We start from the raw sequence: 11,828 nt of genomic DNA on the forward strand, positions 1-11,828 counted from the left end.
TTAACGTACAACTCGATTTCACTGCAGTCATGTGATTCAACGTGCCAAGCTACAAAATCCCTGACTGTATCTTTTTTTGTACACAGTCATGACTCGTGGAAGAACTAGAACACACATAACAAGAAGAACAGAGTGGGGGGAAACACACCAACACCAGGGTAGAGGGACAGAGGAACACTTGGAGGATGAATGCACATGTGGAAGAATAAGAACGAAGGGACGGGGAGTCCACAGGGGGTGAACATTCTGGATACATACTCAAACACAACAAGAAGAGGAAGAGGAAGGGGAAAAACTGGGGATGAAACATAAATGGAGCAAAAAAAAAAATGGTGAAGGAGAGGGGGAAAAAAACCACAACAATCTGGATTTGAAGGGGGGATGGAAGGGATGTGCTTGGGGAGAGTTAGTGAGGGTAGAAAAGATCATGGGTATGGATGGGGTTGACCTGAGGTGGTGGTGAACAGCCATTTAGAATCCCTGTAGAAAAGGATGGAATTGAACCGGCTGAAGAATTTGGTTCCACAGGTGAGAGGAAAGAGGAATAAATTAGTGGAGGTGAGCAGTGAGCTTGGATTTTGGGAGTTTCTCTAGAAGTGGGATATTGGCAGACCACGTGCAGCCTGCAGAAACCTGGGGGTAGGGAGTGACAGGTGAGGGACAGAGCAACGAAAGAGCAGAGGATGCAACACCAAAAAGGACCGGGGGCTCGGGGGGGGGTGGGGGGTGCGTCATGGGAGAAAACAGAAAATGTGATGTTACCCTCTTGATTGTTTGTGGCAGCACCTGAATTGTTTGGTTGCAAATGTGTCTGCAGAAAATGTTCCTTTGTGAAAAGGCAGTGATTGTTGTGTCACGCGATTAATTGTCTTCATAACAGTGTTGAAAGGATTTGCTATTTCCTGCAACTGTAATGAAGAATGTGTTGTTTATTGCGAAGGTCCCTGAGGCTGTGAGAAGGTGTTGTCACTTTAGTCGTTTCTGATTCTCTTCTTTGGTTAATATTTTCAGACCTGTACGACTACAAGTTCAACAGCTGCCTCTTCCTGAATACCACGTTTGAGCACAGCAAGAAAGGATGCCATATCGATTTCAGCAATGACTACAGCGCGTACTGGGTATACTTCGTCACGTTCCTTGGCACACTTGCTGTCTTGCCTGGAAACATTGTCTCAGCCTTGCTGATGGATCGCATAGGTCGTCTCAATATGCTGGGTATGTGTCAGTAACGGACAATCCGACATTCTCAGGCTAAATATATGTTTTTATCTTGCATGGTCAGATTCACTACTTTATGGTAATACTACATACATGTGTAGAGTGCACTACTGTATGTTGTTCTATCAGACCACAACATACGTGTGCAGAGCCAGTTCAAGGTCTACTCATCACTACATTTTTTTGGGGTGGCAGGATTAGAGGTAGCACTGACCGTTGAGCTGTCTCCTTTGGGTTTAAGTATCGGCCTGTTAGGAAACTCTTATCCTGGTGTTTCACAAGCAGAGTGTTACATCAATGAGTGCGCCATCCGCTGGAGGGGACGTTCAACTCGTGACCCGTCTTCCAGATTTGCATGTGGGTGCCTCAGTGGAAATGAAAGATCCGATGGTATCTTCCGCAAAGAGGAGACAATTGTCGCGAGCACTTTGCTCATGCATAAATTCTTGCCTTAATAACCGAATATCAATTTTTTTCAGGCATCATGCATCGGGGGCATAGTCCAGTTCCCAGAGATGAGGTGACCAGCAGCCAAGAGGCTGCGTACACTCAGTACTACACCTTCGTCCTGAGTCTTTGGTGACCAATCATAACGCAATTTTACTCGGGGAATTCAAAAGTTCCATTAATTTAGACTGTATCATGATTATGACATGATAAACTTCATAGGGTTCAACGAAAGGTTCATCTTGGGACCATGAGGGCTTGTTAAAAATTCCAAGGTGTGGTTTTGTTCATTTATTCATTCGTCATTCACAAAATTCCCGCATGGGAATTGAAGCAGGGTAGGGATGTAGGCGGCAGAAATGCAAATGGCATCTTCTATCATCGAGCCAGCAAGTTGGGAGAACAATTCACATTTATTGCCACATCTGATGCAATTTAAATGCTCTAATGGCGGCGATGTGCTACATTTGAAATTGTTTGTTTGATATGTGTAGCTTTTTGATGCTTAGGGTCCGTTATAAAAATTTGCATTGGTGTCAAAGTCAGTGACAAATTGCAAATTAATAATAGGATTCATTCAAATACAACACACGATAACTGGCTTGCATCATTTATGGAGGTGCTCTTATGGAGGGCATGCAGTGCCACCTGTATGAGTATATCAGGGCAACACTTTAGAAACACATTTGGCAACTCTTTCTAAGATGTATAGTAGCATCTTTGACATATACTGGTGAATACTAGCAGATGGGACAACCGACCTCACTACATGCTCGACGATACAACAGCTTGTTTGCCAAGCAATGGGAAGGCAGTTTTTTTTTATCGTCGGTTCACAATTTGAACCCAGACCACACATCTCAAAAATGAGTCTTGATAGCTGTAACCAGTAATGTCGACTCGTACATACAGGCCGACTCATCTGAAACCAACCATTGAGCTCTTGACCTAACTTCCTTGTGGAGAAGTAGCATCAGCATTACTGCCTTGTATTCAATTGAAGCACAAACACTTCTGCCTTGAATGCCTAAAGTACCAGCTTTGCCATAATGAGTGTCACCAAGGGTTTTAATGTCTGTTTATCTCATTAATTAGAAATTGGGGACAAGCATCTGTCATATTCCCAAACTCACATTTAATATCATCAGCCTTGCAAGTTGTGAACAATAAATGATGCCATTTAATTCGGTCACTATAGTTCTCATGAACAATATTTTTTATTTCTAAATAACACTGATTTTTATCCAATGAGGAACTATCTGTGATGTCTTTATCTCCCATTTCCCCGTTTGCTCCACTGCCCGCCTGTCAACATGCTTCCCTGTATCATTTAGCTACTCCAGCAGCTTAGATTTGTGTTAACAACAAAGGTAAAAGTAATTTTTGAAAAATGATTCTCTCACACAGCTTGCAATTAACCTGCAGCATATGAGAATGGTTGATTAACTTCTGGTCGCAAGATTGATGGCTATATTGCTCCAGGCAGATCACAGATGTTGTTATGTCAACCACAGTGATGCCACTAAGCTGGCCAGGGTGGCATCATTCACTCTCATGGTGATGGCTGGGCATTTGTACCGTAGGTGGATCCATGATCATCTCTGGTATCAGCTGCTTCTTGCTGTGGTTTGGGAACAGTCAAGCCACTATGATTGGGATGCTTTGCCTCTATAATGGCCTTTCCATCTCTGCGTGGAATTCTCTCCAAGTACTTACCACGGAACTATTCCCCTCAGATCGCAGGTATGTCAAACCTCCAGGGAAAGCCAGGTGCTGTCCTTAATTAGCTGAGGGACAGCAGGATAGCTCAGTTGTTAGTGTGCTCATGTCCGAGCTGTCTAGTCCTGGATTTCTTCCCCTGTTGGGGCCGAGTCCGAGTTTTTATCAATTTTGCTGCACGGTGGTTTTATGCTTAATTGAGACGGTAACGGTTCCCATGGCTACTCTTAATCAACTATTATGCGGGCAGACTCGGGCAGTGACACAGGGCAAACAGAAGAGGGTGTGTGTGTGTGTCTGTGTGTGTGTGTGTGTGTGTGTGTGTGTGTGTGTGTGTGTGTGTGTGTGTGTGTGTGTGTGTGTGTGTGTGTGTGTGTGTGTTCTTCCCTGTGGTGATCATTGGGAGATGCGATGCAGGCTTGTCTCGCAGGCTGGGCAGAGACGCCAATGGTGCTTCACAGCGGGCTCGCCCTTCAGACCCCATTTTCGCCTTGCAGACCCTTCTCGTCCGGTTCAGCGTTTCTCATCTGGTATGCCAGGCATCGCTCTCCATCTCCCTGGATCTCTTCACTGTGGAGTCTCCCTGGGTTGTCTCTGCATGCGTGCGCTCACCGTGGCATCTCTCCACATTGTTCAAACAAATCGGACAATCAAAATCGAATTCAAATTAAATGCATTCTCGCCATTTACCAAATGAGAAAAGGGTATGATAACATATGCTTCAAAATAATACAACAAGGAATCTTTTTCATGATAACAGGAACATTTTTCTGAACTCGATTTTTTTTTCCTTTTTCCCCCCAATAATGCCATAAGTAAATCTATTACACCTACATTTAATTTATATATATATATATATATGTATATATATATTTTTATATAAATATAAACAGCCTTGCCATTTATAATTCTCACTCATGATTAAATCAGATACTCTATAGTTATGATTCTATAATATTTCCAAAGAATTTTCATCTGGAGTAAGTTTTTGGCATTCACAGTCATGGATCGAGCTGCAAATCTTAAAATGAGCCACTGATCTTAGTGACGCCTTTTACAATCATGCAGAATACATAGAAATTCCTGATTTCAACGGGTGCATCAAATTATTTTAATGGGTTATTACTGTATTCCACTTTCGGGGTGCCATGGACCTTTAAAAGCAACATCGCCCTCTTGAGGAGGGCACGTGACATGGCTGCTGCGAGCGTCCTGGCCACACCTCGCTACTCATACTTGAGACAGCAAGTTACATTGGACTAACTTGCTTACGCCGTGTTAGCATAGGATTAATCATTATGTCTAATCCATTACACCAGCCAAATTAACCAGTAACATGCTATGATATACGAACTTGTGTTCACGTACACATAAGCTCTTGAAACTTGATTTTGTCTGAAATTACTTTTCTGTGTCGACAGAAAATCTGGAACAACCCTTTTTGGTTTACTCTGATCCCTCTCTAATGCACCTATATACTTTATACATTACTGCAACCATAACTGAATGCATGATATAATGTGAGAAAATGTGATGTTGGAAAAATATAGAGTGAAAGTAAATAATCAGAGATCTTAATGGAAAACTTAAATCAGAGGTCTTAAATCCTTCCTCTTCTGCATGGTTTCAGACCAGGTCACTCTACCCTGGATATGCTGCTTCTGTTCTCCCAACAATGGATTGAAGTACTCAATGTCAGATATGAAATCAGAGCCCGAGACATATCGCGTGCTTTTAATACGTGCTTCTTCGTTCTCTGCAGATCTGGGTAAAATCACAAACTGGTCCAACACGTGGAACATGTCTTTCAACCCGGACAAATCTCACACTCTTACGATGTCTCTCCGAAAGGACTCTTTGGAAACCCCCACCCCGCCCATCTACTTTCTGAACAAACATTTGGAAGAAGTCCTTTCATTCAAGCTTCTGGGTCTCACTATCTGCCATGATCTTTCCTGGGAAGGCCACATTTCCAACCTCGCCTGGGAATCCTCCGCCGTGCAAAGTCCTTCCTCGTCCTACCTGAGCTCCTGACCACAAACAAAGCTTTCATCTGCAGCCTGATGGAGTACTGCTCTCCCCTCTGGGCTGGTGCTCCTGCCTCTCACCTTTCTCGGCTTCACGCTGTGGAAACCAAGACATTTAGGATCATTGGTATCTCCCACGATGAGGCTGAGTCTTTGGGCCTCTCACCCTCTCACCGCAGGCAGGTCTGTGTTCTTTCTGTCTTCTACTGTCTCCTCTCTGGTCTTGCCCCCCCCTGCTATGTCTGCGATATGTCCCCACTATATTTCCGCAGGGTGCTCAAGGTCCGCCAACAACCCCCTTCTGGTAAAACTACCAAAGTCACGAATCATTGCTCACCTTCACTCTTTCATTCCTCTTTTTTCCACCTTTGGAATAAACTCCCTCACTCCCTTCAATCGCATTCTTCCCTCCAGGCCTTCAAAACAGCTGTTCACCACCACCTCTTATCGTCCCCCATCCAAATCGTCGATCTTTTCTACCCTCGTTAATCCACCCCAATCCCACCTCCTTCAAATTTCCTGCTTTTCTTCCTGAAACTCCCTGTAGTGTCCATCTTGTATTCCCCTTATTCCCTGCTCCATCCTTCTCCCTTCAACAGATCTCCTAATGTCTCTGTTCCTCACTGTTTTGTCCTTCCCTCTCCCGCCCTCTTGTCTCATGCCCCCCCCCCCTTGCTGTGCATTGTGTTAGCTCTCATGCGAGCCTCGATAATGCATATAAAAAACAAACAACAAACAAACAGTGACTGGTAGAGAGTCACAGGGGGTGATGGAATCATTACCTTTTTGATTTATTTAAATTACCTAGATTTGTAAGTGGGTGGTAAGAACAGAGAGATACAAATGGCTCGGGTGGGTATGCAGGTAAGTGTATGATGTGGTCTTTCTTTGAGTTATTGCTTCTCATGTGTGCCTATCCTCCTTGTTTCCCCAATCATTTCACCCTCTCCACCCTCCCCGATACTATATATCTTCCCTGGTCATTTTATTCATTATACTGAACATTTTTCATTTGAAGTTGCCGCTTTTCCGTCAGCCAGTCTTCTGGCATGGACATTCACAATCAATATGAAGGAGATTATAAAGGGGTCAGGCATTGTGTAGGTCGGGTTAGCTCATCTCCAAAAAGAGAGAAGAAGAGTATAGAAAAAAAAAAAAAACCAATTCTTACAAAAACAAGAGTGAGAGTTGCGGTGAAACCGGGAGGGGACTAATAACGCTGTGCTTGGGAGTTCATTGTGAGTTTTTGTGTGTAGTTGTAAAGTGATATGAAGTGTGCTGGGAGTGGGTTGGAATGTGTAGATGTTGCATATACTGGATGGGCTCAGTTGACTTTACTTGCATCTACATTTCCTTGTATCCTCCAAAAAGTACCAAAAAAACAAATAATTTTTCCTCTCGCCCTCAGATCTACAGGCTTTGGATTCATGAACTGTCTTTGCCGACTCGCTTCGGTGCTGGGTTTTCTCATATTCGGCTCGCTGGTGAACACCCATAAAGCCGGGCCCATCCTTCTGGCTGCAAGCGTACTCATTTCTGGAGGCATGGTGGCACTCCGCCTGCCAGATACACGGGATTGTATTCTCATGTGAAGCAATCCTTCAGCCTTCTCCATACATCATCGCAGTGTCCTTCTACCCTCTGCCCAGAGGCCGCCTGCTTCAAAGTCCATCCTTCAACCTCCTGTCTCCATCAGCGAGCACATGCATCAGAAAACAGTGGCCATGTTTCTTGGATTGCCTTTGTGCATTGCAATTATAAAAGCACATAATGTTCGATGCTTGTTAGCTGTAGTTCAAGATAAAATGGTTTTTATTTTTTAGTCTTTTTTTTGCTCAAGTTTTGTGTTTATTTTCAAAACTTTGGGTCATTGTACAGATGAGTTAATCTTTTCAACACGACAGCTATGTAGACAAAGAAACAGTACTAGGGACAAGAGCTATGTGTGTAATTTGTCATATATAAATATAAATATATATAAACTTTGCAAATACTTTAGTTATTTAAGGAAATACTTTAGACCCGTCGATATTCTACTTTGCGAAAATAATATGCTCGATTTGAAAGATCGATTATATGGGCAAGAAAGTACTCGATCAAGTCTTTATGCGGGCTTGTAAACCCTATTTTATCAGTTGTTGAAGGAACATCACTCTGAATGCTTTATGGGAGTCATGGATTAAAAAAAAATGTTTTAATTATAATTTAGAATATTGTTTTAATGTTGAGTTTGGTATTTTAAAGTGCTTTTGACTTGGAAAAAGTAATTTATTTAAGTATGTTTATATTTATCTGATAACATTATTTTCCAAGAACACCAGTCAATGGCTTCTGTGGTTTTGGAGTGATGCATGAGGCTGCTGATGTCATAAAAGCAGCATTTTATCAGGAACTTCAAGGAACAAAAGCTGATAAACAAATTTTAATTGTTATGTTATCGTAGCTTGGCTGCAGTTCATGAGTAGGTCAATGCACTGTTTAATATAGTTTTGTGAAATTCCTGGTTTGGGACATCGAGATTCGAAAAAATATTGCCTGAGAACGATACAAATCCTTGGGATTTTTGATGATTGTGGACTAAGGATTTGTAAGTTATCGATCATATCCGTCATGATGCGTGCACTGTGTACTTTGCATGGTTTCATGCAATAAGGTGACGGCAAATGTTTTTTTTTCCCAAAGTATTGTGAAAACGGGTCACTATCGTATGCACAGGCTGAGGCAGATTGTGCAATATACCGTACTGAAGTTATCCGTTGACATTGATGTGTACAGCGCAATATCAACACATGGATATGAAAGTGAAAATACCACATTTTCTACATCGGCACAGAAACATTCGGCAAATGTAGTGAAAGTGACAACTTTTTACAGTAATGGTTGCTTAAAGTGAGACACTTGTGAAGTTTTATATACCATACTCAGAATTTCTACATCTGATCATTATCATTATATTTATGCCTCCGGAACCGGAATCATTGCTTTTTTTTGGATTCCATTGCCCATCCGGCTGTCCATGCATGCGTGCATCTGTCCGTTCATCCATATTCTCTTCCTCTCACTCTCTCTCAAGGGACCTTAAATTTTCATACTGACCATTAATTGAGATCAAACATATCAGTGGGTTGACAAATAATGTGGGCAGAGGCAAATCCATTGACACATTCATGTCAAATTATACTTTATAGTTTATCTTGCAATCATAGATTTAGACAATGTACAATTCAGTATTATCTTAACACATTTATATAAGTGTAAGAGCAATACTGTGACTATGACTACTTTTAAGAGTCATTATACCCATCTTGTAGGTGAGTCTGGGAGTGATTTTGGCCCATCATCTTTCACAGTCCATCTTTTTGGCCCATTTGGTCAGGTCTGATGTTCGACTGCAGGTGTTAAGTTTTCCCATGCTGTGGGATATGTAATATTTTCAGCCTTCCTATGCTAACTCGCCTACTCTTCGTAAAAGACACCGTGGGGTCCTTGATATCCACCAACCACCAGTGCTAGCAGACCCGTCTTCCAGCTTAATGACTATCTCGTAGATGGTGCACCCCAACACCATGTAATAGCAATGAAGACCTGCTTTGTTGATTTGTCACAACATTCACATGAACAAGATGTTTTTATTATGAATGGGGGATTTATTGGTCTGTAATTTATTTGCTTGACCTGGAGAGTTTCCATCTGAAATTGATATGGTTCATGATGGAGGTTGTCCATTGCCTACTAATGTCACGTTACAGTACAATGATATCTCCTAATGGCTTTGTCCTATATGTTATTAATTTACCAGCTCCTCAATGAGCCTGAGATCAATTGAAATATCAAAAGAAAACTCTGTACTGTACTTTATAAACTATTCAAGCAAATATGAAATGTCATTAATGAACAAATTAATCAGAACGACTCGCATTCAATTGTGTTGAGCAGCCTCGCAAGCGCTAGAGATAATCATGGACCATATGTGAGGGCACCTACAAATCAATTAAAGAATACAATTCACCTAGCCAGTCTCATTTGCTGCTTCGTGGTATGTTTATGCATGTAAGGGTACAAAGTTAAACAAAAAAAATATGCAAAAACGATCAGATTTTGAAATTTTTCGTATCTGAAGCTTCACGGCCGTTTCACTTCAGCAGTAAATTATAGATGCATGAAGCTTGTTTGTAAATACTAAATAGTGTATTTTGGTTGACCACTGTTCTGGACAGGGCAATTTTGAACCACACCTGAGACTTGTGTGTCGTTTGCAATCTTGACAAAAACGATAGACGAGGAAATTTTTTGCTTGCTGTTGTTTTCTTATCAGTGTTGATGATCAGGAGGTTGTTGTACTGCAGACAAAACACTTGTTGTTGTCAACAGGTGATGATTTGTTGTTGGGACTATGCTGATGCAATGAATGTAACATCTACCCATCTTTGTCTACTTGATTGTCGTCGTCCGTATTTGTCTGCCTGCCTTTGTGAGCTCTTATCTTTCCTTGGCTGTGTGTTTGTGTGTCTGTCACTTTGCATCTGCCATGAATGCTGCATCTACGTGTCTGCCTGGACACGTGTCTGCATGTGGTGCACCATTTGGCCTTACAGCTCTGTTCCACAGTCCCCATAAGTTTACTCTCCTTAATTTATATTCAAGAAACCAGTCGTTGCTCCTCATCAGAAAACTTATATACTGAACATTGATACGAGGATATGCTTTGTTATCTTCTCAATATGTTGTTTGTTAATGGAGGATTTTCCACACAGATTGTATTCGACACAAAGTGCTTTTGGTAGCTGTCTATAAGTAAGGTGTCATTTTGGCATACTTAAAAGTCTTCGTTTTTTGGGGTTTTTTGGTTGCAGCGATATGCTTGTGCTTCCCTGCAAAATAACTTAAAAAAATTATTGAAGAAACATGGAGGGAGATCGAGGATCTAACCACTCCAAATTACGACCACACAACACCAAAATCATCTGCAAATAGCCACTGAGATGTTGGGATTGCGCTTCGACAGTTGAGACTATTTTGAAATGCCGAATAAACTGCTGTTTTGGTATTTTCGGTGAAAGATATCCCAGGAAGCACCAAAGGCCCAGCGGTAGTATTACATCCACGGTCGTTTACTCAGACCCAAAAAGCTGCTCATGACAACAGTGTGACTCCATATCACGCTTCCATGGCAGGAAGTAGCCAAGAAAATGCAGATGCACCACCTTACGACCTGCAATGGTATTTCATCCTGACTTTTGAATCTGTCGTCTCTCCTGGATCTACTGACAACCCTCTTTGCCAAAGCGTGCATCCGATGTGCATCGGCTCCTGATGAGATGGTTGTGTTCAGTCTTGTGTTCTGTGTATGAGTTGTGGCTATTTCGTATTTAATTTTGTCCTTCCTGACCGCATGATGACCGCATGTTTCCAAGTGTGTTGTAAAGATTTATCATTCCGTTGTTGATTAAAATCCGCTGCATCCTCCTTGTCAATGTTGCTGATATACGTTGTTCGGTCTCTTTCGTGTGCTGTCTAGGGACCATCGGACGAAATCCTGATATAGCCTGGTGCTCTGAAACCAACTATTTTCAGGGTTTTAATTTTACTTTGCATTATCATGGTGTTCATTTTATCCTTTTTAAACACCGACCACTTTCGACAACATTTGATGTTGAACATATTTCATGAATGTGACTTGTTTAAATCACTTGAACTCTACTTCTCTGCTTTTCGCTTTCGTGACAGTTTTAGAATCTTTGGAATATGATAACGGAGTAAAGCAATTAATGTGTTTGATCAATGTACTTGTATATATGCCATTTCCATTGCTGCTGTTTTAAATTATTTATTTATTGTTGGATATCTGTTGTACAGGTCTTTTCCTATGTGTTTGTAGAAGAACTGGAACACTTACTTTATTGATTAACTTTATTGACATCTCTTATGTGTATGTAATATGTAAATGGCCATGCGGTTTGTTATACGAGCAGGAAGACAGCTTTTTGTTAAATTTTTACAAATACACATTATATTGTCACGTAATCAATTCAGTCATTTTAATCCCCCGATGATACGATGAGCTGTGCCGACATATTAGATGTAATAATAATTCAGTGATGGTATTGTTTGCATTGTGTACCCCATATCATCCTGCCATATACATTCATATCAAAAACAAAGCCATCTTGCACGAGGCCAAAATAAGTTGTTTTTTAATTTCTGGCCTGCCTTAACATCGAAAAACAAGTTGCCTCTTTTTTTCAATCCTGCTCATCCAGAAAGCAAAGTGACATCATTAAATAGAGGCAGGATTGGATTATACAAGGGTGAAAAGTCAAAATTGGCCGAACAACTAATGCGTTTAGCTTGCCATGCCTCCATTACAACCAATCCTGACAAGCACCACAACCCCAACACATCGAAGGAGAAAGACGT

The 11,828-nt window shown here is 41.5% G+C and overlaps 1 protein-coding gene across 4 annotated transcripts in view; it reads left to right on the top strand.

Moving 5' to 3' along the window:
* Positions 1-10,877, top strand: part of SV2C (synaptic vesicle glycoprotein 2C) — a 143,693-nt gene extending 132,816 nt beyond the window's left edge. For 3 of the 4 annotated variants that reach the window (XM_085874555.1, XM_085874553.1, XM_085874557.1), the window contains 3 exons: positions 1,012-1,215; positions 3,249-3,408; positions 6,820-10,877. In XM_085874555.1, the coding sequence (XP_085730681.1) occupies positions 1,012-1,215; positions 3,249-3,408; positions 6,820-7,003 (548 nt within the window). In that variant the 3' untranslated portion in view covers positions 7,004-10,877. The remainder of the gene's footprint in view (positions 1-1,011; positions 1,216-3,248; positions 3,409-6,819) is intronic. The other variant, XM_085874556.1, reaches the window with a different exon arrangement.
* The last annotated feature ends 951 nt before the right edge of the window (positions 10,878-11,828 follow it).

Source organism: Eptatretus burgeri, chromosome 3 (genome assembly GCF_056783735.1).
Source record: "Eptatretus burgeri isolate ZD-2024b chromosome 3, Ebu_testis_v1, whole genome shotgun sequence".
NCBI lineage: Eukaryota > Metazoa > Chordata > Myxini > Myxiniformes > Myxinidae > Eptatretus > Eptatretus burgeri.